This window comes from Lytechinus pictus, chromosome 14, assembly GCF_037042905.1.
Source record: "Lytechinus pictus isolate F3 Inbred chromosome 14, Lp3.0, whole genome shotgun sequence".
NCBI lineage: Eukaryota > Metazoa > Echinodermata > Echinoidea > Temnopleuroida > Toxopneustidae > Lytechinus > Lytechinus pictus.
Window position 1 is genome coordinate 23,891,948 of NC_087258.1, and position 27,670 is coordinate 23,919,617.

Sequence of the window (27,670 nt, forward strand, 5' to 3'; positions counted from 1 at the left end):
AGAAGTAGATTTCAGGCGCCGACCTTTGACCTACGTACGTACCTGCAGCAGACTCCTAATTCGTTGTGCAATTACTCCGAGGGCAGTTAGGATTTACCTCACTCGGTCTTTATAATCTGTGAGTAGACTTTATTAAGAAATGTAAAAATGTGTATTATTGAATGCTTTTGAAAATGAAACCTTTTAGTCAAATTTTTACTTGTTATAAGTGATCTTTCACTCGAGAAATCGGTCTCAGGAGGGACCGGTCGCGATCGTGGATCAGGCTAGCGAGGTCTACGTGCGAAACCAATGCAGCTGCAGAATCGGTCTGATGACGTGACCTGAGTTGACCGAATGAGGCCAATCACATCGCTATCTCCTCGATCGCCAGGCCCAGGGTCTTCCGCCTCAGCTCACGGTGCATGCCATGACATGACACGAGCTCTGAGTCTGAGCGTGACGCCAAAATTGGACATTTAATAATTAGATCTTGTCAAAACAGACTCTAAAAGTCTAATGTTACATGCTCAAGTCAAAAAATCTAGTCTTCCTAAAAATCCTAGACCTAGTTAGGCCTAGGCCTAACTAAAATAAAAATTAAAAATAAATGCGGAAGGGGAGCATTGCCAAATTTGCAAAAAATTCCCTTCGTCTTTAATTGAGCTTAACATTAAAAGTTAGACCCAGGCCAGGTTTAGGAAGGGCATAAAATAAAGAGAAAGAAAGAAAGAACAAAGTCAAAGAAAGAAAAGAGAGAACAATTAAAGAAAGAAAAAGAAAAAATGAAAGGAAGAAAAAAAAGTTCAATTAATAAATGAATTAAGGAAAGGAAAGACAGAAAGCAAAGAGAAAAACGAAAGCAAGCATGAAGGAAAGTAAGAAAGAAAAAAAAAAAGAAAGAAGGGAAGAAAGAAACTAAGAAAGGAAGAAGGAAAGAAATGAATGAATTCAATGAAAGCAAAACAGATATGAAGGATGAAAGAAAGTCCTGATAGAAAGGAAGAAGGAAGGAATTAATGAATCAATAAAGGAAATATTGAAAGGGAAAAAGAGGAAGAAAGAGAGAAAGAAAGATAGAACAGGGAAAGTAAGAACATAATTTATAAAGACAGTAACAAAGAAAGAATGAATGAGAGAAAGTCAAAAGGGCATGAAAGAAAGAAAGCAAGATAGAAAAGAATGAAACATTGAATGAAAGAAAAAAAAGATACAAAGAAGGAAAGAAAAAGGAAAGAAATGACAATTTGAGAAAGATCATGAGAAACGAACAGAAAGAAAAAAAGAGGAAGAAAGCTAAAACAAAAATGAGAAAAATCTCTTTAAATCCTACTCATACCATACACACAAAACACACTAAAATAATTATATGGAACCATATACTAGCCTATGAATTTGAGTGTGTGTTAATACCACAGATACGTGGTTGATACAGACACAAAACTCAGTCTTTTTAAGCCATAACAGAAGTGGTTTATTTCTCCTTTTACTGCTTGCAAATGACAGAGTTAAACCATTTTAAAAAGAAAACAAACATTTAGAAAGAGCATTTCATTGGTGTGAACTTTTGGTATTTATGGATAGAACAATTTTCTATGACTTTAAACTTATTTCAAGGCCTTTAAAAATATGATAATGATTAGCATCAATCGCTCGCACCTCAGCGATCGTGAGACATACAATAAATCACGCTATCTGAAATGGATTAAGGCATGCATGTAGCGTGCAATCGCTCCCATGAGCCTTAAAATTAGTCTCTGAGAACTCCACATGTATGTAATAATGTCGGTAGATTATGTGCAAATGTCATGAATATGGAATGAATGTATTATAATTTAATTTAACTTTTACTCTTAGGGGCATTAGTCAGTAAATTATTTGCACACAAAAGTGGTCGCTATCTTCACTAGATTTATCTGAGCATAGATCTACATGTTATTTATTATTATGGCATCTCCTTACAGGGGATGGCATTGCTACCTTGAATATTTCGATGGGGGGGGGAGGGTATTTTTCAATTGCATTCAGGTTATCCTGTAGGTCTATTCATTTTCAGTGAAATAATCAATGAATAGCCTCCCCCATATCAAAATATTATGGTGCTACTTCCCCAAGAGGTGTGTATCAGGGACTCGATTTTAAGGCGCGCGAGAGCGATCGCGCGCTACATGCGCGCCTTAATCCATTTTAGGTAGCGCGATTAATAGCGCGCCTCGCGATCGCTGAGCTGCGCGGAAATCTGAATGTCGCCCGGGCCCCCGGAATTACTGCCGAGTGATAACAACTCAACAGCCCACTAGCGCCATATGCTCAAGCTCCGCTTACCATTTAAAAATCATCAAAAATCCACACTCAAAATCATGAACAAGCCTTGAAAATAGCGAGGAGCGCAGTTTCAAATTTTGCGTCTTTTTTTCTGTACCACGTATTTCCATACACATGGTACCAGGTATGGAAAAAAAAATCAACGCAACGGTCGTCGCGGCCGGGAAACAGTTGCATGTAAAGGGGTCCATTATGACTACCACCATGTGCAATTTCGAATGCACATGTTTCCCCTAAAAAGGCCTACAGATATCACAATTCTGTGATAAAAGAGGAAATAAATACCAGAGTCTAGTAACCTAGCATTGGTGAGTTGTCATTCGGCTTTGCTTTTCAAAACGGCCTATTACATCCAAAATAAGTTACCTTATTTATCAATTATAACTAAGAAATCATTTGTTTTCTTTTTCTAGGGGATAAGGTAAATATCAGACAATAAATCATCAAACAAAGCTCCATCTATTTTACAAGGCCGGCGGCAGGCTCGCGCACGCATTGGCGTTTGTTCTAGCTAGCCAGTCGGAGCTCTGTCTCTCTGCCAGAGCTCTGGGGGACAATTCGCTCAGTAAAGGCCTCAATGATGGTGATTTTCTGTTTCAGACAGAGTTTACATTTCAGGTATATTATTCAAAACTGCCAATAAAGTTTGATGATTTCTTCATTGTCATGTATATTTAAGTTCTTAATGAATACATTCTCACCAAATTTAGACTCCCCCAGAGAGAAATGCAATTTTCATGGAGATCTGCGTTTTCAAAGAACTTCAGGAAAAGTTAGGGTATGTCACTCATCCTACGAACGAGGTTATGTGGGCCTTTATTACATGTACATGGCCGAGTACAGGGTATTGTACTGGAATAGACGGAGTAGAAATTAGATATTGAATTCATTTACATGTATATCCAAGTCCAACTCACAGTCACACACACACACACACCCACATCCACATCCAAGATTCTAAGCATGAAAAAATAACTTTAAAAATCATACAATATCAAACAAAAAGTAATATAATTCATTAATAAGTGAACAGGTATTCCTCAAAATACAAAAAGAGCATTTGAAAATAGCCCCCAAAATGCAAAAAGTAGCCCCCGAAATTTGACAAAAATTTAAAATGGAGCCCCCGAAAAAAAAAAATTTTCAGTGACTTAACTTTTAGCCAAAGTCAAAACCTCACTCAAACAGGTTTTATAACACACAATCTCATTACAATACATTGTAAAACAATTATATTTCAAGAATTACAATAACATGTTCAATGAGGTACAGCATAAATATTGCATAATCGATTATTTCCTTCCTTTGGTTGTTGATTGTAACTTAGTACATATATTTCCTCCATCCGTTTTGTTAATTGGACAAAACGCTCCTCTTGTATGTTGAAGAAGAGCTTTTTGCAGTGCTCCTCTACCGCTCTCCTTAAAAGTTCTAGGAGAGCTTTTTATTGCTCCCCTCATAATTATTAAACTGAGTCCCTGGTGTATGTGGGGGGGGGGGGGCTATTCCTTAATAAATGATAAGTTTTATAGATCTATGCTTTGATGAGTTTTATGACGTGAAGTTAGGGGCCACCTATGTGTACAAATAATTTAGGCCCCTAAAACCCAAGATTACCAAAATTGATAAGATAGGATTTGAAAAAAAAATAAACCGACCCTTGATCAGGAGTATATGATGGTCTCAACAAAGATTCGTGTATAAAAAATGAACATGTATACATAGTAGGCCTACAGGTATGTGTCTTTTACACCAAAAGCTGCAGTGTAGTTGTACAACTGGTCGCTCCGCTGAACTACCTTGGCTACCCTCACCAGTAGATAGACTGGAGTGTTGTATGTCTATGTTATCAAAACAGTGCATTAGATTTTAGAACTGAAACTGTACAGTATAAAGTGAAATCATTTTCTGCCTAAATTTTCTATCCTTAACAGTGCATAGTACATCATGCCAGTCACAAAGGTTTACGCCCGAGAGATCTTTGACAGCCGTGGAAACCCTACGGTAGAGGTTGACCTCACAACTGAAGTGGGTAGGTAGATTCCAGTTCAATTACAAGGTGACTTGGTAGAGGTGTATATGATATGCTACCCTCACTATGATGATACGATGTGCAGAACAATGTATCATTTAGATTTTATGTATTAAGATTAGCTTGAAATATTTATCATTAAGAATATGGAGGGGAAAAAAACCAAAATAACTATTAGATGTACATAAACCAGCCGTGAACTTTTGTTTTTTATTGAGAAAATGAGAAGTATTCATGGTTTATAGTAATAAAAAGAAAATGCCAGTTACCAGTGTGATATGAATGTCAATTGATCTTGATAATGAAATATAATGAAAGAATGTATTATACAAATGTTATGAATGCAGAAGAAAAAACAAAATGAAATCAATCAAATCTGTAATGAGTATCGTCAGAAGTTCAGAGCCGCTGTACTAATGTACCCGGTTATAAAAAAAAATTCAAATGATTGTTATTGTTACCAGGTACCTTCATAGCTGCAGTACTAATGTGAATGTCATTTGATTGTTATTGATATTAGTTATACTGTGCTAATGGAATAAAGGAATGTCATTTAATTGTTATTGACACAAGGTACCTACAGAGCTGCTGTAATAATGTTATAAATGAATGTCATTTGATTGTTATTGATACTAGGTACCTTCAGAGCTGCTGTTCCTAGTGGTGCTTCAACAGGTATCTATGAAGCCCTGGAGTTGAGGGACAAGGACCCTAAGAGATTCCTTGGCAAAGGTGAGATACTTTCTAGCAGAAACAATTATTTGTCGTGTCGGTGCAAAAATGCCCGTAACACCACACTTTTCGCGAATTGCATGTGTGCAAAAACGCCCTTAGCAGCATGCATAAGTGCATTGCATAAGGGCTTTTCTGTATGGACACAAAAAATTATACCTTTACAAACTACAAGATGAAGAGATTAAAACTTGTGTAAATGATAACCACCTTTTCTTAGAAAAACTCAGAGATTTTGTCTCACCTGCATAGCAGAAGCGAGACATAGGCCCAACTTAATGTCTTCTGATGATGGTGGTTTAAAAATGCGGCCCTTTCCAATGACTGGTACGGTTAGCAGTTAAGGCCTTCTGATAAGGTTGTGACAATATTTCATCACAACGGTTGTAAATGTAGTGGGGAATTATAGTAGGCATATTATATCATTATTGTGATAGAAGTGTTGCATCCGGGGTAGGTTTTCAGGAATTACTTGAGTAGTCACAAAGGTATTGAGCCGGCACTGTTCAAAGTTATGAAGTATTAGATTTAAGTATATTAAGTAGTTCAGAGACTGGAACCTATTTTAGTGTACTGTTATGATTGTATTGTTATTATTGTATGTTTTATTTATTTTTTTCATTTGTTGTCATTGTTTTGTATTTTAGGTGTCCAGAAGGCAGTCAGTAACATCAATGACATTCTTGGTCCAGCACTTGTTTCCAAGGTAAGTTACTGGTTTTTTATTTCTTTGACAAAACAGTTTGTTGTTGCATTCTGTGTTGTATCTAATCCAGCTAGATTCGCGCCTGGGCACCACTAAGTTGTCAAAATCTTTCACAAAGTTAAGTTTTTGAAACATCATCAGAACTTGGTTTCAAGGTCATTGGTCATAGGGGTCTTTAACATACATGTACATAAATATATCTCATGTATGCATATGTGCATGAGGAGGATCTGATAAGATTTGGAAGGCTCAAGGTGATAGGTCAAAGGTCACAGAGGCCATTACAAAAAAGCTAGATGTGTAGTTTATTCGTTCTGCCATCTAGCAATAGCTGAGGCATACATTTTGACTGCATGCAGTTGAGAATCCATCTTGTCATTTCTTTTTAGTATGTCAATAATACTTTATTAAAGTCCTTGTTTTTTAACACAAATAATCCTTTTTAATAGAAACCAAATCCAAGGAGAGAATCAATCCTCTTGGAAAAAGAATAATGAGAGGAGGAATTTAGAATAAGTTGCATCAAAATGGGTTGTAAAATAAGAAAGTTATGGAAGTTTGAAAAGTCTTGTTGCACTTTCTATAGGCATCATCAAATTGGCAAACATTCTTTAAAAATGGCTGATTTTGTGGACAACTCTCTATTTTTTTTCAAGTTGTTTAAAAATTTTCCCCTGTATTTTACGTATTTCTGATTATCTCCTCCTGACCTCCGTATGTGTAGTTTAAGTTTCCTTTAATGTCAGTATTGTAATTATGTATTTTTTTTTTTCATTCCAGAATGTTGATGTGACCAAACAGACAGAGGTTGATCAGATTATGCTTGACCTTGATGGTACTGATAACAAAAGTAAGTCAATCTTGCAAGGAGTTGCGATTGATCCCATCAAATACAACTATGGAAAGCCAGCATCCCCAACATCTAAAATTGCACCATTCTTTTTACTTTTGAGAAATAACACAATGTACTAGTATTTAATCCAATGACGGACTAATGTTGCACATGACTGCATTCTTGTTGCTTTCTCTTTTAACTCATTCTTCTTTGTTCATATTTTTTTTGAAAGTTTATGCAGCACTAGTTGTTATTCTGTCATTATTTGATGAAACTATATTGTTTGTGCCTGTACACCTTTGTAATTGCTGTCATGAGAAATGAAAAAAAAAAGCTAAATTTGAAATCAAGATATGATTTGGGAAAGATTGGTTTTCGATATTTGTCCCTGATTTAAACATTATTGCAATCTTGGGGTAGAAAGAATTGCTGTAAAAGATTAGTCTGCAAGCACAGACTCACATTTGGCACTTTAACCAATAACAGGTCTACAGTAAAGACTATATGCCAAAGGCTCTGTCTGTAGAGCCACCCACATTACATACTGAATCTAGTCTTACAATTTCAGACTCTGCATTATGCACTATGTAAATTGCAAAAACCAAGTGTCTGTGCCAGCAGACTAGTAAATGGTTGGCAGGAATGCCTTTAAAGTATTAAATTATATCACACTAATGGTGAAATGGTTGTGTGTGTTTGTTGTTACAGCTAAGCTTGGAGCCAATGCCATCTTGGGCGTATCTCTTGCTGTATGTAAAGCAGGGGCTGCCCATAAGAAGGTCCCACTCTACAGACACATTGCTGATCTTGCTGGAAACAAACAAGTTATCTTACCATGCCCAGTAAGTGCACTGTTGATGATGAATGATTATGATGATGGATGTGATGTTGTGTTGGGATCGTTCATATCTTAGTTGGGAGCATCAATGACCACACAGGAACGTTAGATGTACAATTCAATCAAGAAACTTTATTAATAATCAATCTTCAGCGATATTACATGTAGAGTTGACAAGCATATCACAATTAACGTACGTCGATGTAGATCTTAACTCTGTGATGATCTTGACTTATCTAATCCTCAACCCTTGGGTGTACACTCAATATATATTCAAGCTTCTACATAAATTATAATCCAAGTGTTTGGGTATAGGACAAAAGGGGGGTTTGATTATTGGGAAGGGGAAGGCAGTTCTTTGTTCTATGATTAGGGGCTGTTTGAACTATTAACAATAAGGGTTTTTATTGGTGTGGATTAAATAAATGAATAGGGGTTCTGAGAAGGGGGTATGGACATAAAAGGGATGGTTCTGAGAAGGGGTATTTTACATTATGATGTCTAGGCTATATGTATGTAGTGATTTATACAATCACTACATTACAGTGATGATGATGATGATGATGGTGGTGATAATGATGAATGATGATGGTGGTGATAATAATGATGATGCTGATGATGATGGTGATGATGGTGATGGAGATGATGATGATAATATTGTTTATGGTGATGATGATGATAGTGATGATGGTGATGATGGTGATGACGATGATGGTGGTGGTGGTGATGATCATGATGATGACAATGATGATAAATGATGATGATGGTCTCTACGCTCTTACACACATTTAATAAATGTGCGTAAGATGCAAAAAATAGGTGTATACCTCATGTCAACAGGTCATCAAGTAATCGATTCATGCTATCCCCTTTACATTCACTACACTGTACCGCATCTGAGCAGGCGCGTAGCCAGGGGGGGGGGGCGGTGGGGGCGGTCGCCCCCCCCAAAACGCCCCAAAAAGAAAAAAAAAAGGGGAAAAGGAGAAAAAGAAAAGGGGAAAGAAGGAAAGGTATAGCTTTCCTGTATTTTTTTCTTCTTTTTTTTTGGTCAAAAGAATAAAAACCTAAATGAGACGTTCTACTCTCTTCATACAAAATTTTGCTTCCGCGCTCTGCGCGGGAAAACTATAAAAATTGCCATTCCCTTTTGTTTCTCACACCTTTTTTCTTCTCCGTTTTTACCCTTTCCGGCTGTGGGAATCGTATATTCTTGCCAGAAGTTATAAAGTATACATGGGAGTAAAGAGCATGAAAAGTATTTTTTTTTCATATTGCATTGATACAAAATTTTGGCTCTTCTGTTCGGAGCGGGTAAACATTACCATCACTCCCCGAATCCCCAAATGCTATTTTCTTCCGCTTTTCAGCAAGTAATTTTTGATAGAGTATCTGCTCAAAGGGGGAGGCATTAAATTTGTGCCGTGCTATATGCAAAAGTATGTACGATATTAAACTTTATTCTATATCGATGCACATCCATCCCCTGTCTTGTTTTGCGCCATTGATTTGACATTTTGATTATCACTGAAGTTTCTTAAACAAAAGGAAGCGCTTAATATGAGCGAAATTACACAATTGTTTTTTCTTCCAAAATAAATCACAGAGGTTTCCGTACTTCGCGAGCAAGGGAAAGGAAAAGTCTCTCTTCTAGCTTGCGCCATCCCTTTCACATTATGAGCTCGTTTTTCTTCTCTAAGAAATATCAAAATTAGAACAGGTTAAAGTTTCAGAGGAATTTCTAAACTTCAGAGCTTCAATGCCATTCGCAGGAAGGAATAGGGCCTATTTCCTTTCTTTATATACCCGTCTTCTACTCTGTTTTGCGACTTGAGTTAACGAAATTTTAACATTTTGCAATCAAATCTGATGTGACCAAGGTAGGCACAATATTGTAGACTTATCATTTCTGTTCTCTATTTTTGTGAAACGTTTTAAGCTTCCGCGCTTCGCGCGGTAAGAGGAATTATTTCAAATTCTTCAATCTTTTCCCATTTTTTGGAAGCTCATAAGCTCAGAAAACTATTTTTTTAATCAAAGCAAGTCAATATTCGAGTTTATAAGGGTACTAGAGACGCAAGAAACGCCTTCTTTTGATTTGAATTTGATGAGATATCAAAAACTTCGCGCTCCGCGCGGTAGGGGGCAAAATCCCCTCTAGGGAGCGCGCGTGCGCGCGCTCTGTAAGTGTTGGCACGCTTTGCGTGCACTTACGGCCCCCTCCAAAATTAAATCCTAGCTACGCGGTGGCATCTGAGATCACGTGTTAATTGCATTGCCACATGAGTATGGCTTTTATAGTCAGACTTGCATATTTGTGAAACACCCCTCCCTCTGGGCCTCTGTGATTGATGAAGGTCGTTAAGAACACGTTGATATAGATCTCCATTGATAGCCACATACAGGAGTTGACTGGGGACCTTGTACATGTAGGTGACCTTGTAAGTGACACAGCCCAAGATGTACAGTGTGTACAAAAAAAGGTGATCCACACTCATTCTGTTGACTATATAGGGAGCTCAAGTGGTATAGAGTTATGAAGAAGAAAAAATGTTTTGTGAAGATTTATGTTCATATCTTATTGAATATTACTAATTGATTTTACCAGAACATGTGAAAAAAACTTCTCAGCTTTTATGGGTACCTCTAAACACCACATATGGATGAACTCATTATAATGAACACAATAAATATGATTTAATTTTTCTGGCAAGTCAAGCAGAGATGGAAATGAACAATTTCACTTGCACATGATCATTTTGAAAATCCCTTTTGCAGACTTTTCCAATTAACCCTTTCGAGACTGAGCCTGCATATATGTTGGCTGGAGTCTGTGGGAACCGTACTGTACTGCAAATTCAGTCTCCAACAGGTTAATGCAAGATTGAAATCATTGCTTTTCCATACTGACTGATCACTTTCCATTTATTTCACCCATTTCGACTGGAATTAAGTAATTGAAATGGAATCTGTACCTGTGTCTTCCATATTAATTAATACAATTATAATAACAATAATGGTTATAATGATAATGATGATGGATGATGATGATGATGATGATATATTGGTTCCATGACATTTGCTCCGACGACAATTGCTCTGATGGAAAATCTGCACATTAAGTCAAACATAAAACCTTACTTCCAAAACTAAATAAACCCTAATCCTTATTTTTACATTAGGCTGAACCAAAAACTCTATTACAATCCTAACTCTAACCCTATACCCTCTAAGATATTAAGACCAGAGCAATTGTCGCAGGAGCAAATGTCGTGTCACAGATATATTAGCTCTCTGAATTATAGATGACCTTTCTTTGAGTCACCTTTATTTTGACACACTCTGTACTTGATAACTACATATTAATGAATGGGATACCATTGTAACTTGACACCATGATGCTGTATCATATGATCTTCTCATCAATCATGCAGGCTTTTAATGTGATCAACGGAGGGAGCCATGCTGGTAACAAGCTTGCTATGCAAGAATTCATGTTGCTGCCCACAGGTTAGTTCATATAATGGCCGTAAGCAGCAGGGGAGTATTTGCCCCCAGAAATTTTGAAAATGTGCATTTTTTTACTGATAATTTTCACAAAATTCACCAAAAGTATGCACAAAATACTCCAATTTCACTTAACAACATGCCAAAAAGCGTCCAAATGACCCAGCCACAAATTTCTGTTTACGACCATGGTTAGCCTTCCTATGAACTTTGTAGGCCAGACAAAGGTAAAGAGGAGATATACAAGGTTGATATGTAGAAGGCCTTGACATTGAAATAGTATACATAGAGTTATACCATTTCATTCCCCCTATCACTTATTCGAATCTACATAACATATGATATTAATTGTTTAAAGACCTTCCAAGCAAATATATGGATGTACAGTGAAGAGTAAAAGAATGAATATCATATATTAGGCACCTTGTCAAAATTCAAAGCTGCGTATTTCCCTCAGAAATCATGCAAGCGTCTTTTCATGACTAATTTTCTTATTTTTTCATAGACGAAATAATGGGGAATGCAAGAAAGCCGCTATGAAAAAATGCAATTTGTAGCAGGATTTCCCGCTAAAAGATGCAGCACAGACTTATGACAAGTTTACTATTAAAGGGGAAGTTCACCCTGAAGAAAGATTTATTGTAAAAATAGCAGAAAAAAATGATTAAATATATTGGTGAAGGTTTGTGGAAAATCCATTTAAGATTAAGGAAATTATTAGAATGTCAAATTTTGGATTGTGACTTCATAAACAAGCAGCTGCCCCATATGTCATGCAATATAAAATGCCTAAATTTCAATTTTTTTAATGGCTTGTTATGACCTTTTTTTTTTCTTTTTAGGAATGGTTGTGAAATGATTTGTCTATTGATATACTGAATGTACAGTGAAAACCATTTTCATTGATTTTTTACCGCTCGATATGTAGGAAAGCTGCTCACATATGACATCACAAATCAGATTATTAAAATTCTAATAACTTTTTTTATTCTTTGATGGGATTTTCTCAAAACCTTTGGCATTATTATTATTTCTGCAATTTTTACAATAAAATTTTTGTCTGATAAAAAAACCAAATAGTAAAGCATCGAAAGTAAATAAAGAAAAGAGATTAGAGAGTGGGATTGATGACTGAACTAATGTCATATCTCCTGAATTATGAGTGTAAATCAAATTGATTTCAATTTCACTTTGATTTTATGTTAGGAGCAAAATCATTTCGAGAAGCGATGCGAATGGGAGCTGAGATCTATCAGAACCTGAAGGCAGTTATTAAGAAGAAGTATGGACAGGATGGTAAGATAAACTCCTCATCATGCTTCAAAAGTCGTGGATGAAAGATGAAGATATACTACTCGTCATGTTTCAAAAGCCATGGTTGTGTAATACCTCATTTTACCCGTTCATTTTATAGATGAAAGGTGAAGATTTACCTCATATATATTCATTTTATAGACTTTCAAGTTGGTTTGAATGCAACAGAGTATATTGTATAATGTGATGTTTTGATATATGGATATTTTTTGTTCAATATTTTCTGCATTAAAATGATACAATTCATGTGTAAAATGAGTTTACATATATATATAATGATATATTAAAAATAATAGGCTAACAAATATTGCATTCTGGCAAACAAATATCTGGAAGGATAATCAATACAGTGTTTAACTTTACATGGAAAATAATGTCTTCTTATGTGTAATAATTGATGTTATTTGTTTGATGCAGCTACCAATGTTGGTGACGAAGGTGGATTTGCTCCCAACATCCTGGAAAACAAAGAAGGTAAGCAAAATAGCGCCATCTCTTGATGGAGCTGGTAACATATTCCATGAATTACTCACATGAAATAGGACCCGGAGAGGTTACCTGTTTCATCCTTCCGACTTTGATTCCCTTTTAATTCTTTGATAGATTTATACTGTGATTTTTTTTTCTGCATTTAAATAATATAATACATGTAATATTTGTGAATCACCCGTCCCCCCACCCCTGTTTTGCTGAAAATGAATTTGCATTTGTTTTAATAGATTATGCCAAAATGCTAGTTTTGTTCAAGATCACCAGACCCCAAATGGCAATTACATTATATCTGCCTTTGCATCAGTAACTTGGCTAACCCTGGTTATTACTCCTTGTTCGTATTTGTGTCTCACCAGTACTTTCCATTTTTAAGACTAGATTGAAAACCTGCCTCTGTAATCTGTAATAAATCAGTAATTTTCATTGTTTACCAGGATGTATTATTATATGAGTGGTATTCTGATAGCCATGGTCTAGTTTAACCTGGATTAACCCTTATTAAACTGGGGGGGGGGGGGGAGGGGTCGAACTTTTTGACGATGCTGCTCGCTGACTTTTTACTTTCAAGTCTTGCGCATCTTTTGAGACCAAATTTTCGACGCCCAGGTAGTGGTTCCAAAATTACACAACATTTTGTAAGTGCATGTCAGACCCAAAATTGCTCAAAAACTTGATTCCGAGTACAAAGTCAATGCAAATTGTGTTTTTCAATCAGAAATCATAAATGAATGACTATTTTTACTTTTGTTGGTTTAAATGGATTTATTTCATGCTAATTATGATCGCAAAGGGTTGATAAAGTTCATCAGAAAAAAACAATAAAAAACAAAGGTTTGAAACAATAAAGTACATGTACATAATTAATTATATTTTTGCAATTTTTTGTAGATATTTGTTAAAAATGTAAAAATTGATTTTCTCACCAAAATTTGCATTATACTAGCTATATAAATTGTGTTAAAGGCAAAAACAAAATTTAGGGCAAATTTCATATGCTTATTTGCATGATTAATACAAAAAATATAAACAATCAATTTTTTGAAAATTTTACTAAACAGTCTTGTAGGTTACATCCGGCTCTACGCGCGTGCAAATTTTTGCGTCCATCGCACAATCAGTGGCCGAGATCTGGGGGGGGGGTTCAATTCGACCCCCCCTCCCGGTATATCCTGGTCTGAAAAAGCCCAGTTAAAATAGGGTTTACTTGGAATACACTTTTATCGAGTGCCAGTTATCAACTCATTCACCAAATAAAAATTATTATTATCCTGCTGCAAAAAAGTTATAATTGCCATGAATATGGAAGAAATATTCTGAAGCCCAGCTCTCCATAGCAGTGTGGTTTTAGAATTATAGATTACAGTAAGGTTAGCCTAAGAAGAATGGAGGGGGGGCTGATTCAGCCCCCCCTCAACATTTTTTGCGATAAATCAGGCGCGCAAATTTTTTTGACCGCGTCGCTCGCCGACTTATTACTTTCAAATCTCGCTCAACTTTTGAGACTAAAATTGCGACCCCCGGGTACGCGGCTCCAAAATTATGCAACATTTCGTAGGTGCATGCAGACCCAAAAATTTGAATTTGTGTACAAATCCAATGCAAATAGTGTTTTTTAGCCAAATTTCATAAATCATTATTTTTAGTTCTACTGATTAAAATCAATTAATTCCATTTTGTTTATGGTCAAAATAAAGTCCCTGAGAATTTCCATTGAAAAAACAATAAAAAACAAAAAGTAAAAAAAGAAAGAAATACATAAGAAATTTAGCAAACAATAAAATACATAAGAAAAGAAATGTGATGTTTAAATTTGTAAAAGTACATTTGATCAGATTCATATAAAGAGTCTGTGTACCAAAAATTAGCATTTTAGGGGCATTATTTAGTTAATTAGAGCAAAGTTTTGATTTTATGCATAAATTAGCATAATTGATTAGCAATTTTTGCAGAATTTGATCGTTTTGATAGTTTTGTAGATTATGCCATGGCTAACGGGCGTGCCAATTTTCGTCGCCATAGCACGATCAGAATACCACCCAATGTGTATTCTGTGCTTTATGAATATGATGTGCTGTCATTATTATCTTTTTTTTTTCTTTTGTTTAAATGATACACAGCATTGAACTTGATCATGGAAGCTATAAAAAAGGCTGGTTATGACAACAAGATCAAGATTGGTATGGATGTTGCTGCTTCAGAATTCTACAGGGATGGAAAATATGACCTTGATTTCAAGAACCCCACCACAGATCCCAGCAGATTTGTAAGTTATCACTTTATTCACTTTTTTGTCTCGCCCACCAGAGGTGACGGCGATCCAATTGTCGTCCGTCCGTCACAAACCTAATGACACATAACTCCACAACCGTAAGTCGCTTTTCAACCAAACTTGGATGGTAGATGGACTTGGGGGACCTGCATGTTATGCTGCAGTCGGAGGTCACATGGTAAGGTCAAATGTCATTTTTAGGTCAACGTTAAAGTTTACATGCAATACTCTCTTATGACACCTAACTCCGCAACCGTAAGTCACTTTTCAACCAAACTTGGATGGTAGATGGACTTGGGTGACCTGCATGTTATGCTGCAGTCGGAGGTCACATGGTAAGGTCAAAGGTCATTTTCAGGTCAACATTAAAGTTCACGTGCAAGGCTCTTATGACAAGTGTTATTCCATCCCAGTCATTTCACAATGAAGTTTCAATTCTGTTGCGTGCCCTTGCAAATCACGATATTTCTGGTTATTTTCATAAGTGGGCGAGACACAAAATCGCTTTTGCCTTGTTTTCAATTTGATTCAATTTCATGTTATAAAACAACATATACACATTTTTGTAAAGTGTATTATATTATACAAACTAACATCAAATTTAAAACGAAAGAACAAGTGAAAGGTTGCCTTGATTTATATATTAATATTTAGATAATTTAAACATGTAATGAAAGAGAACTTGAAAAAAATACAGATGACTTGTGAGAATAAGTTCTCAAAAAAATAAATTATAATATATTTTATCTAAATTATACATATCTACATCATTACAGTAACAAAGAATAAGACACATCAAAAACATAGGATTAAAAGAATAGGGAGATCATATCAAGTATAATTCATTTTATTAAGCGCTTTGATTCACTTTGCAGATTAGTTTAGAGGTAAAAGACAGTAGTTGCAGCAAACAATTATTTCATGAGAAAGTCTTTTAAATCAAGGTTTATTGTCAAAATTTTATCATGCATCTAGACCTGGTACATTAATTTATACTTATCTTTGTAAAATCATGAAATCTTAGCTCAAAATCTATAATTCTGATGATCATTAACACAGAAAAGCATATGTGGGACAGTGTATTAATATTGCTTCGAAAAATAGCGAACGTTTGATAGAATTCGGTGCTTATTTTGCTCATTTCTCAGCAATTACGCATTTTCTTCCAGAGCTATTGGCACATATTTTTTATTTATACATACAAACACTTTGGTGGTAATTTCATTGGATTCTGTTTGAACTCATTTTGAGATCGTTACCACAACTGGTATTTACCTTTTAAAAAAGTACTTGTCATTAGTAATTGAAATATGTTCTCTCCAAAATGTTCCTTTTCACCTACATGTAGTAAACTTCTTCAGAAAATTGAACTTCTTACCAAAACATATACAAACTCTAAACTATGTCTACAACTGTTAATTAAAAGACATTTTCGTTAAACTACCTTTACCAGACTATGACAGGAAATAAATAATATTTCACACATATTTCCCACAGTACTTACATACAGATCAATATCAGTCAACAACTCTCATTTCATCTAAATAACGAAATGATTAATTCTAACTGTAGACTTGTGATTTGTTACCGTGGCAATGGTCTTATTCTTTATAAGGTAATCAAAGTGTATTCCACTCTTCTATCATTCTCTCCCTCATCATCATATTTTATGAGCGTTTTATCACTTTCTTCCTGTTAAAAGAAAAGGTAGAAAAGAAATCAGCCTATGAAACAACAGTATTTGTTCTTAATTTCTCACAGATCTCCTCTGACCAACTTGCTGATATCTACAGGGGTTTCATTAAAGATTATCCAGGTATTTATCGAAAGTACAAGATATGATTTCAGTATATATACACTTTTTTTGCAGACCCTAGCCGGAGCTAACTTATGCCAACCTGAGCATATGTCTCGACTGGTTAAAGATATCATGTAGTTTAAAAATCTGAGCCAAATTGTTTAAACAACCTTAAAAATTGATCCAACAGTATACAAAGAGTGAATAAGAATGATTGCAATAGTACAATATTTTGCATGAGGTGAAAGACAGATGCTTTTCAATTTAATTCAATTTATATTTATTTTTCACTCATAAAAAGCAACAAACATATACACATGCAATATATTTGACATGAATGCACAAAAAAATCTAAAGGGAACATGAGTTAGGGCAGTGGCAATAAAGGAAGAACCTTATAAACGCCAACCCAAAACACTGAAAATGGTAAAAATTCAAATAACATAGAAATTGCCCTAAAAATAAGACAACAAAAAGCCAAACAAACCCTAGACAATTTCTTTTTGAAAACATTTAGTGATTCACTTTTTTTACAAATTTCAGTAGGAATTGAATGCCAAATGACAGGACCTTGATAAAATACAGTTTCTTCTGGACCATTCCATTGTGAACAAGCAAAATATAATTTCTAATTGTCGGGGCTACTTTTTACAACTTACTGCCTAAATCTGCAACATTGGTTAAGCTTTAACATCGCAATGAATGAGGATTTTCCAGGGCTATTTTGAGCATTTCGCCGTTCCCCCATGTAATTTTTTCCCTGATGGTGAATCTCCCACATCCCTTTTCCCCATAGTAATCACTTTTTATTAAATGATATTTTATTTGTTCCTCTTAATAATAATAATAATAACATAGGATTTGTATAGCACACTTATCCACCTTCCTAGGTGCTCAAGGCGCTCCTATATTACCTTGGCTAAGCTAGTCTACCGATTCAGGTGCGCACAGCTTTTTGAGGAATTACTTGATGCCGGTACCCATTTACCTCTCCACAATATGGATAAATTTCTTGCTGAAGGAAAACACGCCATGGCTTGGAATCGAATCCACGTCCCTCAGATTGAAAGACGAGAATCTTAACCACTAGACCACGACGCCCCCATCTTCAGATCCATCAGTTTACAATCACAAGTGATATAAATCAAGACCCTATACATGTACATAAAACAAAGCTCTATCTCTCTATCAACAAGACTACAAACAAACTTCAGAGTTACTACACATGAAATACAGATGTACAATTTCTCTTACATAACAATGTCAACGACATATAAGAACTACCTAGGAATCTTGTGTAAAAGATGACTTTAAATTTGTCACCAGCTACCCCAATACCAACTGTAAGTCGCCAGGGTAAGGTTCTCTGTAAAAAGCCAAAATAGTAATTTGGTCTTCAAAAAACCATGAATTTGAAAATGAATTTATATGAAACAGTGATTCCTCTTCTTCATACTGTCAAAATTTCAAGTTGTAAAGTTGAAGAGAAAACGAGATACAAGAGTTTATTTGACATGATATTTTTGCAGACTGCTTAAAAGTTTCACTATGATTGCACAGCGTGCTCATCTCATGCTTGAGTGAACCCAAACGTCACACGTTATTTTCTCCTTATGTTTTTGAAGCTCTTACAGAGTTTTTATCTGCATTCAGTCAAGTAATTGTTTGGGTTATTGTTGATCACTTTTGACAAGTTATATATCATATTAAAGCTTGGGATGTGCCTTTCAAACTCGATCAAAATCTCAAAGTTCATCTTTGGCGAGTTGGTTTTGAAGCGGCTGGTCACATTTAATTGAAAAAAACCCAAAACAAGTTCAAACCTAATTGTCCTAGAATGCATATCATTTCTATTTATTTGAATTCAGGATAAAAGATTACTGTCGATTAAATATCTTTCTCATGGGTATAGGTGCCGTGGAGGGGATCGAACCCCGGACTTTCAAATGTCTAGTGGGTGCCCTAGACCACTTGGCCATGGCACCTCCTTTAATTTTTTTTTAATGCTTTTTAGCCTTTATTCAGATAATATCACATTTTTCATGCATACAAGGGAAATAAATAAGTGAAGTACATGTATACAGCAATGTAACAAATGAAATATTATACATTATGATAAACATCTTTTTAACAAAGATTATCACAACCCATAATACAAACGGAGAAAACAGTTATTTTCACATGTATTTACTGTATAATAATGCGGGATTGTATGATAAAAAAAATCCAAACATTAATCCAAACATTTAATGATTTATTCATTTGTTGTCTACTGCCCTCTATAGTTTTATCGATCGAGGATTGCTTTGACCAAGATGACTGGTCCGCCTGGACTGCTTTCTGTGGCAGCACCGATATCCAGATCGTTGGGGACGATCTAACCGTCACCAACCCTAAGCGTATCCAACAAGCCGTTGACGTCAAGGCGTGTAACTGTCTCCTCCTCAAAGTCAACCAGATTGGATCGGTCACAGAATCCATTAAGGCGTAAGTCATCACCAGGGCCCCGTCTTACAAAGAGTTACGATTAATCCGATCAATTGCAACTATGGACGGCCAGCAACGTCAACATGTATTATTCATGTTTGTTCAAAATATTTTCTAACTATTATATATATTCATGCATTCATTGTTTTCTTGAGAATTCACAGAGCTTCTCTTTGTTTACAAAGGACATTGTGCAAATTTTCTGTAGAAAAAATTATGATTTCCATACAGTTTTGGTTGATCGGATCAATCGCAACTCTTTGTAAGACGGGACCCTGGTCATCATCCATAAGAAAATATATGGAAAAAAGGGTATTTTCAGGGGTGGGTGGTGGGGGCAGGGGGGGGGGGGGCGGGGGGGCGGAAGGGTTACTTCCATTGAAGAGTGAACAGCATCCATGAGAAAAAATATGGAAAAAGGGGTATTTTATTTTTAATATTATCTTTTTATTGGTTTATGGTTATTCCCGTAGGAACTCAGCAGGACAACATTTACCTGGGAAACGCCAAGCTGGTATATAACCAATTACCAAGGAAACATTTTACGTCTAGGTTAATCAGTCATAGTGGCTGACCTTATAGACAGATATTACTCTCGGGCCTTTTTTCAAAGTGGAGACAATGGCAGAGTGGGAATTCGAACTCAAAACCTTGCGATTATGAGTCCAATGCTCTAACCACTGGACCACACGACCCGGGGTAGGGGGGGGGGGGGTTACTTTAATTTAAGTGTGGACAGCATCAACAACAAGAAATTGTGGAAAAGGGGTAGTTTTTTCATGGGTAGGAGGGGGGGTTACTTCAATTGAAGATTGGACATCAACTGCGAGGAAAAAACATGTAGAAGGGTGTTTTTTTACGGGTAGGTGCAGAATGCGAATAGAGTGTCAAAAACGCGCCAAATTAGAAAGAAGGCTCCTACATCATAAATTTGAACGCGAAAAAGGTATGTAATATGCAGGACCTTTTGTAACCAGACCCATGGAGGGAAAATCCTATACTAGTACTGTACACCACCTTGACAAAAAGGCTAAATTTGAAATGGAATTCTTAACCACCCATACCAAACAGGAACCCAAATCCCAGATACTGTATCACAGTGCACAGTGCTTGTATGAAAATGGGAATATCTGGTTTAGGGTATTCCAATAATAATGAAATCACTGGTGGGGTGTGTAAATCTATGAAATCTGCACATAATCTGTGGTTAGGGTGCCGTTGTGGCCTGTCCTTTAATCCTAGTGTAGGGTACTTTCAAGGGCCATTCTTGTTAATGCTGTACCTTTTTCAAGGGAAATATTTTTTGTAATTTTTTTTTTAGATGTAATCATGCCCAGAACAATGGATTGGTTTTTATGTACATGTACATGAATCTTACTGCTAGGAATAAACAGCTTTTTCATGTTTTTTTAGATGTAAGCTTGCCCAGAAAAATTGATTTTTTGTTGTTGTATGAACAAGAATCTTAACTGTCAAAAATATTATCATGTTTTTATTTTAGATGTAAGCTTGCTCAGGACAACGGATGGGGTGTGATGGTGAGTCATCGCAGTGGAGAGACCGAAGACACGTTCATTGCTGACCTGGTGGTCGGTCTCTGCACCGGACAAATCAAGACCGGGGCACCATGCAGATCGGAGAGGCTTGCTAAATACAACCAGATCCTAAGGTAAGTACAGTAGAGGGGTCCCACAAGCAGCCGTGTTGGAGGAAGAACAATAAAAATCGCGGAAGTGGTTTATGGTACACCATGTGTAAAGTCCTGGAAGGACCGAGATAAAAGTGGATATAGATAGAGTTGAAATGGAAAGGTGAAAAAGTGGAGGTTAGGAAGTAGAGTATTCTTTTCAGAATGAGTGTAGTCCTTAAAAGGACCGTAAACCAGAGGGAGTAGAAAGCCGAGTAGTAATAATAGTTGTATTTATAAAGCGCTTTTTGCCTGAGGATACAAAGCGCTGCTATTATTACCCCAGCTTTAGCTCGAGCTACCATCACCGGCGCTCAGTGCATTCAAGGAAATAGTCCTGCCGGGTACCCATTCACCTCACCTGGGTCGAGTGCAGCACATTGTGGATAAATTTCTTGCTGAAGGAAAACACGCCATGGCTAGGATTCGAACCCACGATCCTCTGTTTGAAAGGCGAGAGTCAGAACCACTAGACCACGACGCGCCCACTAGTAGGCAGGGTGAGAGGCTTGAGTAGGAGGCTGCTTGGGCTGGTGAGTTGAGAGAGGCTTGAGTAGATGAGAGAAGGCTGGCTTGAGTCGGTGAATGGAGTTGTATAGCTGGAGCAGGAGAGAAGTCTCTGCGTTTCAGGCTGGTTGACTGTCCATCTTCAGTAAAATGTGTGATGATGATGATGATGGGTTCTTGTATAGCGCCGGTATCCGCCTCAGCTGGGCGCTCATGGCGCTTGCTCAAAAATAGGAAATATCTCACAAATTTCAATGTCTTTAAACAGTGCTTAGGATCATCATTCAGTTCAAGTACTGTCCTAGTAATGCTACAATTGAGTTATTCTTGCAATAATGTTGGAGTGGGGAACAGAAAAGTCTTCAGGTAAGACTCAAAAGTTGATTGGGTCTCTGCTCTCCTGATAAATTGAGGAAGGCTATTCCACAGCTTTGGTCCAGAGATGTAGAAGGCTCTGTCACCCCAAGTTGTGTGGCTGAGAGATTCTGTCAGCAATGCTTGATCTGCTGATCTGAGACTGCGTGTTGGTCTATGCTGAGATAAGAGCTCTGATATGTAGGGTGGAGATTTATCGTTAAGCGCTTTAAATACGAGGACCCCAAGTTTATAGGATATTCTCTGGTTGACAGGCAGCCAATGTAGGTCACGCAGAATTGGAGTAATGTGGACTCTCTTTCTTTGAAGGGATACAAGACGTGCGGCCATGTTCTGCAGACGCTGAAGTCTGTGCAGTTGATGTTGAGTCAAACCAGTCAAAATTGAGTTGCAAATGTCCAGTCGGGTTGTTACAAAGGCATGAACAAGGAGTTCAGCAACTTTCTTAGTTACATGCTTGCGGATCCTTCCAAGATTACGGATAGAGATACAGGCAGCCTTGGAAGTGCCTGTGACATGCTGCTCCATTGTAAGTGAGGAATCAAACACTACTCCAAGGTTTCTCACTTGATCAGAAGGCTTGATTAAAGAGTTGCCAATTCTTAGATGGTTTATTGTAACTTTGGCTCGTTGTTGACGAGATCCCACAATAAGGAATTCCGTCTTGTCCTTATTCATTTTAAGATAGTTATTAGACAGCCATTCCTGGAGGTCAGCTACACAGGATTCAATGCGCTGAAGTCCTAAATTGACCTCAGTTTGAGATGAGTTGACGGTACAGTAAATCTGTGTATCATCTGCATATCGGTGATACTGGAGTCCGTGTCTCTTGATGATGTGAGATATGGGCGAAGTGTACATGCTGAACAACTGCGGGCCGAGGACAGAGCCTTGAGGAACGCCATACTTCAGCGTTGATGAGTCGGATCTGGCACCGTCAACGGAAACATAGCTCGTCCTTCCTGTGTGCCAAAACATGATCAGTCGTTTTTATGGTCTGATGCACAGGTTTCTCATTGTTATGTTCTCCAACATAGCTGCTCATGACGTCACTTTGGATCCGTCTATGCTTGACTTTAACCTTTTTAAAAAATATTACTTTAATATAGGAATGGTCCGGGCTGGAAAAAATTTATATCTAAATAAATAGAGTAAAATTCACAAAGCAAAATGCTGAAAATTTCATAAAAATCAGATAACAAATAACGAAGTTATTGAATTTTAAAGTTTATCAATATTTTGTGAAAACAGTTATATGAACATCGTCATGAATATTTATTAGGTGGGCTGATGATGTCACATCCCCACTTCCCCTTTTCTCATGTTATTACATGATATCATAAATGTTTCATTTTTTCATACATGTGTAAATGATGTGTCTCCATTATGATGAAATAAGTTGCTGCAATCAATAACTGATGTACTTAATCAGTTGTCATTCCAATTGTTTTAGTTCTTGGCAGAAAAATTTTGAATAAACCTAATTTCATATAATAAAATACAAAAAACAAGTGGCGATATGACATCCTCAGCCCATCTAATGAATAACTTTATTTGTTATCTGATTTTGATCAAATTTTCAGCATTTTGCTTTGTGAATTTTACTCTATTTATTGAGATATGAATATCTCCAGCCTCGACCATCCCTTTAATGTCATGGCTGCGTTATAAAACGGTGATATGGGTCCTAATCAATTGATTGTCTGAAATTTATCATGTGCCCAGCTAGGTAACAGACAAATTTGCTAGTGACTGACTGGTTAACAAAGACTATTTCTATTGACTTGTCATGGTTTTGAGATGAGGGTGGTTCATTCAAATGACTCGCATCACTAATTTATTGACCTGTTTCTTGCGGGAACCTGGTGGTGCCTATAGTAAACCATTGAGAAACATGGATTCTAATACACTGCAAAAACTCCAGTGTTGATTTAACACCAGCCCGGAATCTATATATGTCCACACCAGAGAAGTATTGAAACAAAACCAGTTTGCAATCAAACGGATGCTGTTTTGATACTAATTGGTGTTGTATAAGCACCTATCTGGTATTAGACCAAAACGAAACTGGTGTTGTTTAACATTTCTCTAGTGTGGACATGTATAGATCCCAGGCTGGTGTTAAATCAACACCAGAGTTTTTGCATTGCAGGGAATGGGTTAAGTGTCACTGTAATATAGTTTATCCCCTGTATTGTTTTATCCACAGGATTGAGGAAGAACTGGGTGCCAATGCCGTCTTCGCTGGAGAGAAATTCCGCAATCCTCTCCTGTAAAGCTGTCCCTGTGAATGGCTGAAGGATTTTGGGTAACATTGTTGACGCAAGTAGATATAGCCATAACGAAGAGTTATACTGGTATTTTGTGACGATTTGAATGTTTCCCTCAGTTTGGATATGTGCTCATAGATTATGTAACTGATAGGATTTTTGCATGGTAGGTGAACACTAATAAACTTGACCCACTGAAATCTCTTCTACCTGTGATTGTATGAGCGAAAGTATATTTTATATATTCATGGTAAGATGTTCAAAATGTCTCCCTCTATAATCCAATATATGTCAGGTTTCAAGGAGCTTAGCATCCATGTAGGGTTTTACATGTAAATGTGAATAGAATAGTGCCCTCTTAAGGCTCAAACCTCCCCAACGATCATAGCTAAACATCACATTATTTGTCTTTTTGTTAGCTCATATGTATGGAATTAAATTTTTTATAATGTAATGCTAAAAATGGGGAAATTTGCTATAATCTCCTCCAATTTTTTAACTGAGCACGATCTATAGTGATCAGTGAAATGAGTTCCGGGATATTTTACATTAGTGCAAACAATAATTGAATGATATTGCATTTATATATATTGATCCCTACATCAATAATAAAATGGCTGAATGATACCTGCTGTATTAAAGTATTGGGATTTTTTTTCAAACACTGCCTCAATAAAACAAGAAATTGATTGGCCCAACGATAGTTGAATGACTTGATCTACAAAGATATGGCTCACGTATTAAGTTGTCTGAGGTCTCATCATGAATCTAAAAGATTTCCAGAATCAGATTTCTGTTTTGCGTATAAAGTGTTACTTCTCCGCTTCTGCTATAATGATTTGAATGTGTTGTATTGAGTTTTTGTACTTGATGTCTCGCACTAGAACATCTAAATGAACTTTGTGCTGCAGTATTACCAATGTGTTGCTGAGTATACAGTACTCCAAACTCCTCCTCTTGTATCATCAGCTCAAACAGGGTTCAACTCGTCTAAAGAAACGACAGCCAAAAACCACCTAATCTCTTGTGATAGAATGGAATTTTATGGTACTAAGAATACATTAGTAGTAAAATGATGTCAAACATTAAGTTATCATTTGAATAACATCGACTTTTACGGTATTAAGAATATATTATTAGTAAAATGATGTTATATATGAATAAAATTGAATTTTATGGTATTAAGAATACATAAGTAGTATAATGTTTTATTTGAATTATAATAAATGGGGAGTAATGTGTTTGTAATGTATCTGTTGCGATGCTTCCAGGATAGCTTCAATCAGTCGACATGTTCATTATATCATCATTAATGCATTTTACCCATGTAAACAAAGAATATATATCTGAAAGATAGATTTATTTGACATCTAGTGTTGTATCGATCCAAAAAGGACGCATTAGGCCAAGTAAAAAATAAAGAACATGTTTCTCGTCCGGGTTTCTCTTGAAAAAGGAAAACAGGCCATTTTATTTCCTCATTTTCATTTTTCTAGATGGTATCTATCAGACATTTTGTTGATTCAAAATGTCTGCTCTTTCATCTCCAAAAAACATCAAAATGGAGCAAAAGTATATTAAGTTGATGGAGACCATCCATGTACCTCTAACCCAAGGCACATGCCCCTTTAATATACAAGGTTTTTAGAGTACCACCTATAATGGCATGAGAACACATTTGTAAGTATATCAAATTCATTTTAGCTTAATAATACAGAGTTCTTGAAGGATTTTCATGATTTTTCAATGCCTTCAAAGAATACTTTTCTGTTTTATCGAAAATGAATAATACTTATAAAATTTTACGAAGCCTACAAATAAGTGCGGACGGGAAACGTGTTGATGTATTTTTTATTTGTCCACATTGAAATGGTTTTTATGTTACCTTTGAAGGTAGGTTTCCTCATAGAGGATGATGAGGTTATTTGATAACTGTTTGATGTGCAGTAATAAAATGGGAAAAGAGAATGAAAATGTGTATCTCTTCCAAGTTTTGTTATTTTTATTACATTTAGCTCACTAAAGGTAAAAGAAAGTAGTTGCAGCAAATCAATCATTTCACGAGAAAGTCTTTTAAATCAATGTTAAAGGTAAATTCCAGTTCTGGTAACGATCTCAAAATGACTTTTTACAGAATCTAATATAATGACCACCCAAGTGTCTGTTTGTATGAATAAAAAATATGTGCCAAAGGATTCTGGAAGAAATTGTGTAATTGCTGAGAAATAAGCAAAATAAGCCCGGATTTGGTCACTTCCGTCGGGTCTTTATTCCAGCAATAATAATACACTGTCCCACGTGTGCCTATCTGTGTTGGCGATCTTCAGTGTGATCGTATTTCAGCTTAGATTTTATGATTTCACAAAGTTCAGTTTATGTAACTGTACCAGATCTAGATCCACGATGATATAGTCATACTTAACCTTGGTTTTACAGACTTTCTCACGAAATTAGTGTTTTACTGCAACTACTGTAATTTAGCTTTAATGCTACCATATTATCATAGATCTAGTTCTGGTACATTGAAATAAACTTATCTTTGTGAAATCATGAAATATTAGCTGCAAACCAATAATTCTGATGATCACTAACACAAAAAGGCATATGTGGGACAATGTATTAATATTGTTTGGAAAAATACCCGACATATGGAATTCTGTGATTATTTTGCTCATTTCTCATCAACTACACATTTTCTTCCAGAGCCATTTGGCACATTTTAAAAATTTATACCATGTAGTAGGTGCATGTTTATACATACAAACACTTGGGTGGTTGTTCTATTGGATTCTATTCGAACTCATTTTGAGATCATTACCACAACTAGTATTTATCTTTAATATTGTCCTTGCGTGATGGATCTGTCTGGGAAGTGATGTATATGGTTATTAGGTAGGTCATGTTTATGGATGCAACAAGATATGAAATGTTGCATGTCATGGACTAGTTGACAAAATGGAGAGGGGGAAGAAGCGAGAGGGAGAGGGGAAGATGTGTGTGTGTGTGGGGGGGGGGGTAGAGAGAGGGAAGTAGAGGGGGCGGGGTATGTGGGAGGTGTGATCTAGGGTCAAGTAAAAAAAACATCTGTGAAGATAAATATATCTCATGAAATTACGTCCTATTAGCATTCGAAAGGATTATAGCCAGTATTTTTAAAGAAGAGAGAAGTATCATGGGGGTATGGTGCTTGGGGTTGTGTGAGGGTGTGCTTGTTTAATACATGAGGGTGTCACATTCCCCCACCCCCCCCCCTCCCTCCCCCTCCCCATTCCTCCCCCGACGATCAAAGCCTCTGAATGACCCCGGCACGGTGACGCACGATCTTGCCAACATTGATCAGGGGCCCGTTGCAGAAAGAGTTGCGTTTAAACGCAAGTCAGAAAATCAATCGCAAGTCCAAAATGCGCGCTGTTGATTGGTTGAAAATCAAGTTGCGCATGATTTTTTGACTTGCGATTGATTGCAACTCTTTCTGCAACGGGCCCCAGGTTATGAGTCACATGCTGTGCTAAGGAGC

At 36.5% G+C, this 27,670-nt stretch overlaps 1 protein-coding gene across 1 annotated transcript; it reads left to right on the forward strand.

Annotated features, from left to right (window-relative positions):
* Positions 1-26,131, forward strand: LOC129276437 (enolase-like). Its single transcript, XM_064109673.1, has 14 exons — positions 1-118; positions 4,239-4,336; positions 4,973-5,068; positions 5,716-5,774; positions 6,555-6,624; positions 7,318-7,451; positions 10,882-10,957; positions 12,161-12,250; positions 12,686-12,742; positions 14,878-15,023; positions 16,791-16,845; positions 19,113-19,314; positions 20,816-20,983; positions 24,093-26,131. The coding sequence occupies exons 2-14, from the start codon at positions 4,252-4,254 to the stop codon at positions 24,157-24,159; spliced, it is 1,305 nt and encodes a 434-aa protein (XP_063965743.1). The 5' UTR covers positions 1-118; positions 4,239-4,251; the 3' UTR covers positions 24,160-26,131.
* The last annotated feature ends 1,539 nt before the right edge of the window (positions 26,132-27,670 follow it).

What these genes read in the sequence shown, in the direction of transcription:
- LOC129276437 (XM_064109673.1), top strand. Translation starts at nt 4,252, where the DNA reads ATGCCAGTCACAAAGGTTTACGCCCGAGAGATCTTTGACAGCCGTGGA. An exon ending in TTTCATTAAAGATTATCCAG is followed by an intron (nt 16,846 to 19,112) that starts GTATTTATCGAA and finishes TGCCCTCTATAG; the next exon opens with TTTTATCGATCGAGGATTGC. An exon ending in AAATACAACCAGATCCTAAG is followed by an intron (nt 20,984 to 24,092) that starts GTAAGTACAGTA and finishes TTTTATCCACAG; the next exon opens with GATTGAGGAAGAACTGGGTG.